Genomic DNA, 6,000 nt, shown 5'->3' with positions numbered 1-6,000 from the left:
CAACTTGGTTAATGTTTTGTGAGATGGAACCTTTGTATTTTATTAATAACTACTAACAATTTTTTTTATTTTTTTTACAAAAATAACACCACACAGGCATTAATAAACACCTAATACCTGACAATTGCATTGCTTAGTACCTGCACAGTACTTCCTAAATTGAAGGGTGTTTTTCGTATAAAATTATTTTCTCTGTAGTTGTCTTTATGCCACATTTTCTATCTGTGCCGTTGGTTTCAGATACTTTTCCAGTACCGCAAAACAAAGCAGTGTTTATACAAAACACAATCTTACTCACAATCTTGTCAGGCTACAGAGCTAAGAGGTGGGTTTTGATTGGTCCGTCCGTGTTCATTCAGGGTTTTGATTGGATATTGAATCTACTGGAGATAGAACCTTATAATCCCAACTCATTTTTTTTTTTGTGAGATGGAACCTTTTTATTTTATTAATAACTACTAACAAAATATTTTTTTTTTTTTACAAAAATAACACCACACAGGCATTAATAAACACCTAATGGATCAGATTATGTCAAAAACTCAATTTCGACCAAAAGTGGAGATAGAACCTTATAATTCTAAGCTCACGAATTGTTGATTTTCACTAATCTTTAATGAATTGATGATTGAAAGATGACCAAGTGCTTTGAGTGGTTGTGGATGGAAAGTTTTTTTTGCCATTCCAATAAAACACTTTGTTCATCGCGCCCTGTTCGGTGTAGCTTGTACATTTAATCCAGTCCCTTCAAATTCAGAGTCAACAGAACAACCAGGGAGTATTTGGACCCAAAAGCTGAACCAAGCACATCTAAATCACTCACTAAAGCACTGAATTTGAGATGAAATTGAAGGCATCCTCCTCCATGGTGACTCCAATGTGCAGTGGCTACCAAAAATATACATTAAAGTTGCATCTGCAAACAAATAATGCTAGACATTCTTTCAGAACTAATTTCTTAAAGTAACCACAGGAGTCATTTGTCACATTAATAGGATATTTCCCAACCTGAAAGTGTATAAATACCTTTTACAGTTTATGTATCTTTGATGCCTCTGTATACATTTAATACAGTATAATATATTTTCCTGTCAGTGGAGATCATTGCACAAATACTAAAACACTAAAACTTACAGTATTTTTAGCTAAACTCAAATGTTGTAGACCCTTTTTCTGATGTCTACATTGACAACAGGCTTTCAAAGATTTGAGACTGGACAGAAAAAAACATTCATGGACATAAATGGTTTATACATTTCCAAAGTTTATGCATTACAAAAATAAGCAATGCACAAAAGGCACAACTGATTTATAAAGAGTTTATTACCAATACTCTCTCTCTCTCTCTCTCTCTCTCTCTCTCTCTCTCTCTCTCACACACACACACACACACACACACACACACATATTCACAACCATGCTCACTCACACTGAACTATACAGTACACGTTCTTTTCTTTCTCTCCCCCAGTCCATCTTTTGATCCAAAATATTCCTAGAAGTGTATTCATTGGCTTTTGTATCACCCAGCAAATAACTTCTGTCCCCTGATTGGTCAGCCCTGATCTAAATGTTGATCAATACACCCTACAAGACAGACGATGATTGAAATGAGTCTTGCAAAATGTCACAATCTTTTTGAATGTACTAGGTAAGAATTAAATAATAAAAAATAAAAGGCTTTCACTGATTCATATTGACAGCTAACTTCCTCTGACTGGCTCAACTGCCATCCAATCACTGATATGGTTACCCAGTGTTCAGTGGCACCGTGAGAAGAAAGCTTTAAATCCTACATGGCTGGCTAATTAAGGCCACCAGTGAGATTTGCCTCTCATGTATTAATAAAACAATAATAATAATCATACCTAAGAGGCAAACAATCAATGTTTACAGGATACAATTTGAAATATGTCCCACAGGTCCAATGCCAAAAGCATTTTTATGCTACGAGCAACCCTTTGACTGATCTAGAGTGCCACCAGCTCTTCTTCCCTCTATACGATTTAAGTTCATAGAGAACAAATATCAGCCTTTGTAAAAAAACAACAAAATTTTTTTTGATCTTATCAATAACTATTTATAAAGTCATATAAAATTAAATAAAAACATTTCTTCCTTGAATTTCCAAGGCAATTACTCTGAAAACACTAATTTGAAAAGGCTGCTGTCATTTAAATAATGCATTAGTCCATTTCTTTTCTACCGTTTTGCTTCCCTGGTGCTGATTGGATACATTATCGCATGCCAATCACAGTGGTCTGAAATGGCTACTGAATGCCACAGGTCCCCTTTCGAAAAAAAATCAAATTCCACTCTGTGAAAAAAAAAAACTAAACCGGTGACCATATTTTCTCTATACAGAACAATTTACACATTTATGTCAGATAAAAATCTTTTTTTAAAGGCAAATCCGGTCCTTTGCCGTCACACCAGTTATGTGTTACAGCTCCTTACTGATGAAGAGTCTTGAAGTTCTATTATGTCATGGCTTGAAAGGCCCCCCATGATCCTCCTCCTCATCCTACATGTCATATCCAACCAAAACCTGCTGGTCAGCATTGATTTCTATTTTGAAAAAAAAAAAAAAAAAATCCATATCTTTCCCTTGGGCACCAATGAGTCTGCCACACGTGATTTTCTCCGCTATGTTGGTGAAGAAAAAAAGTCCAACACCAGCTCTCTCACACCGATATCTCATAAGTGGTCCCTCCGACGCCCGTCACCTTCTTCACCCCACCTCCAGGCTTGTGAGCGGGGCTCTGAGAAGAGCCAGCACTGGAATATGCCTGACCTGGGCGAGTCGACACGCTGGCAGGATGAGAGGGGGACGAGGGGTTAAACGGTGGCTTCGGCTGCCCGTTCGTCCGGCTATATGACTTCATCTGAATCTCGTCCCTAAAGCAAAGAAACAGAGAAAAACTTGGAAATTAGAGAAGTGTTTGCATTAGTATGTACATTTGTATAGTAAATACACTACTGTTCAAAAGTTTGGGATCATAAAGTTTTTATATTTTTTAAAGAAATGACAAGTTTTATTCAGCAAGTTTGATCAAATGCCAGTGCTGGCTTTATAGCCACTTAGTTAGCTATGCTATTTTGTGTCTATGACAAATCCGTACAAACATTTTGGACCTGAATTTGTATATAGAGCCAGACCGATATATCGGCAGGCATTTTCCAAACTATCGGTATTGGCAATTATAATGGCCGATAAATGAATATTTCAAAAATAAAATAAAAAACGGAGGAAACACACTTGAACCATGTCATGAGTGTTGGAGTTGTATACTTTGTCCACCAGAGGGCACTCTACACAGTCCCTGTTGGCAACACTCGTTGAGTTGGTCACAAGACATAAATTGCTTAAATACCAATTAAAAGAACATCTGCATCAGTTCTCTTAACTCAAACAAAATTTGTGACTATCATGTCCAGTTTTGCTGCTGTTAAATAAGCCGAGAGTGAAGCGGAATTAGCTAGTAATAGTTTCGTTATGTTGTTACGGAGTAGTCCTTTTAAATTTTGACAATGTGACTGAAGTATTTCTTTAATAGCGCGTGACAGCTATAGCAATGAGACGCATCATCTCTCCTTGGCCTGTTATATTGAAAATGTATGTTTTACAATTTGTTGCGCATTTCTGAAATAATAATTAAAAAAATATCGGGCGATATATCGGAATATCGGATTTTAAAACCAATAAATATTTGTATCGGTATCGGACTTCAAAATCCTATATCGGTCGAGTTCTATTTGAATATGTACTAATGTTGTAAATTTATTTTTCATGTATATATACTTAATGAAATAATTTTTCGATTTGATCAAGAACATAAACCAGTGCCAGCGCCGTTTGTGTATATAGTAGCCAGTTATTTGGATGCTATTTTGTCTAAGACAAACGTGTATAAAGTAAAAAAAAATAAAAAAATATAGGCTTTGTAATTGCAGCAAACTTCAGCTGCTGTTATCAGTGTACAGTATGGTTTTAACACAGTTGCCACATGTAGGGTTACACCTAAATAAAACGATACACTGAGTAAACTAAGTTTTGTGAATAGATAAACGGCTGTTCATCATATCAATAAAACAACTTTAAAAAACATTTATTCAGTTATATTAAATGTTTAATCAGGAGAAAACCGTAATACCATTCAGAAAACCATTCTCGTTTTTCCAAAGCGCTAGGGCGGTTGCGCTCCAGTTGGTTCTTGTCACGTGACCTACTGTGCGCTTATGGTGTGCTTGCGGCATTCTGAAAAGTTGAGATGTTTTTATCTCGATGTGGCACGGACGCGACCGTGTCGCTTCCATTATGAGCGCGCATACCGCGAGCCTACATTTGAAATAACGAACTTGAGCGCGCAAAAGACACGATATGTGAACAGGCCTTTAAATTGCGGGAAAAAAAATGACGAATTTGACGATTTAAAAATAAACTTAATTCATCAAAGAATCCCAAAATGGATCACAGTTCCACAAAAAAACATTAATAATCATAATAAATGTTCAAATAAAGAATCTTGATGTTAAATGTGTTGTTTAAGAGTGATCATAAGTCATCATAAGAGTGTCATTTGCAAGTTTCACTGCCACACAAAAAAACGAAAAAGAAAAAAAAGATTAAAGCGCTACAATACAAAATTACAATCAACAGTAAATCACAACACACAATAAAGAACTGCAATGGTAAATCAACAAAGAAATGCATCACAGGATATTTCAAATTCCCGTGGCTATGACAAACAAATTATAGTTAAAAGCCTCCCAGAATAGGTCTCAGTTCAGAAAACAGCGGTAAAAATAGTTTAGCTGAAGTGGCAAATCCAGCCACGCCTGCCAGTGAATTTCAATTTCTCTGCCGCACAATTTGGAAAGGAAATCATTATCTCAAGCACCGAAGCACTGCAGGTTTATTATAACCATCAGCTCTGCCTATCAGGATGCCACTGAAATGTCTGTAAATGATGAGGGCTCACTGTCTGTGCCTTGGTTTGTTTCCAAATAACAATAGATACATGCTAACTTTGGTTAATTAATTAGATTCCTTCTCTGCTTCTTAGTGGAGACCAAGTCAATTATGTTGCCTTTAAAATGCTGACTATTAACTAAGCAAAGCATGCTTTTTCCAGACCTCTATAATGAGCAGAGTGATGAAGCACTCTGTCTGGCTCTGGTCATTTTGCCAGTGAAGAAATTGGGTTTGATTATTCTAGTGTAGACAATATCCAGTTTTATCTTCAGAAGCAGCAGCATAATGTCAGGACACTTCTAGTTTTCTATCCGCTCTTTCCATACAGACGTGCTTTATTTGTTTCTTGGCTCACATCTTGCCAAGGCACTGAACTTAAGGTATATGAGACAACAGAGGCATTACTGTATTTTAAACATGCATACATTAGTCTGAACCGTCACTCATTCATGACGTTAGTCACATTCTGTCAGTCCAAATCCACTTATGTGTGTATCCGATTGGAATCTGATCTAAAATATTGACGGTCCACGCTGGCTACGCTCACATGCTTAACCAAATAATCGGCCCAGTCGGACTGAAAAGCCTTCATATAAACACCTTTACTGATCCAATTTTGGTGTAGACCTTTTATAGTCTGATCTAAAGGACATGTAAACACTTCATCAGAAAACCGAAATTAGAAATTACTGCGCATGTGCAATGACGTAGAAATTGTGTAATGACGTATGGAGCGAGCTGTTGTCATTTTGAATGAAGTGTCATAAATGATTGTCGTGTCATTCTACAAATTCTCCTACCACTTATTGTCTGTGAAGTGCTGCAGGACAGTGTTGTCCCATCAGCCCTCACTTCACACTCTCATTCACAGATGCTTGTTTTCGGCTTGGGAAGAGGCGTTTTTACTGCTTGATAAATATAATCCCACGGCACAACGGTTCATTTGTACGTTGTCTCTTAATCAGGACCCGAAACAGATAAATATTAAATCAGTCCTTTAAAACAAAGAAAAACAGCAATGCAGG

The 6,000-nt window shown here is 36.7% G+C and overlaps 1 protein-coding gene across 2 annotated transcripts in view; it reads right to left on the bottom strand.

Annotated features, from left to right (window-relative positions):
* Window positions 1-1,226: 1,226 nt before the first annotated feature.
* Window positions 1,227-6,000, bottom strand: part of zdhhc5a (zDHHC palmitoyltransferase 5a) — a 29,820-nt gene continuing 25,046 nt past the window's right edge. For both annotated transcript variants that reach the window (XR_005625320.2, XM_039689761.2), the window contains exon 12: window positions 1,227-2,898. Coding sequence is in view for 1 of the 2 variants with exons in the window: in XM_039689761.2 (XP_039545695.2) it covers window positions 2,685-2,898 (214 nt within the window). In the remaining variant the exon portion in view is untranslated. The remainder of the gene's footprint in view (window positions 2,899-6,000) is intronic.

The sequence above is a fragment of the Pimephales promelas genome, chromosome 6, assembly GCF_988280905.1.
Source record: "Pimephales promelas chromosome 6, fPimPro1.hap1.1, whole genome shotgun sequence".
NCBI lineage: Eukaryota > Metazoa > Chordata > Actinopteri > Cypriniformes > Leuciscidae > Pimephales > Pimephales promelas.
This window is presented reverse-complemented; position numbering and strand designations above follow the sequence as displayed.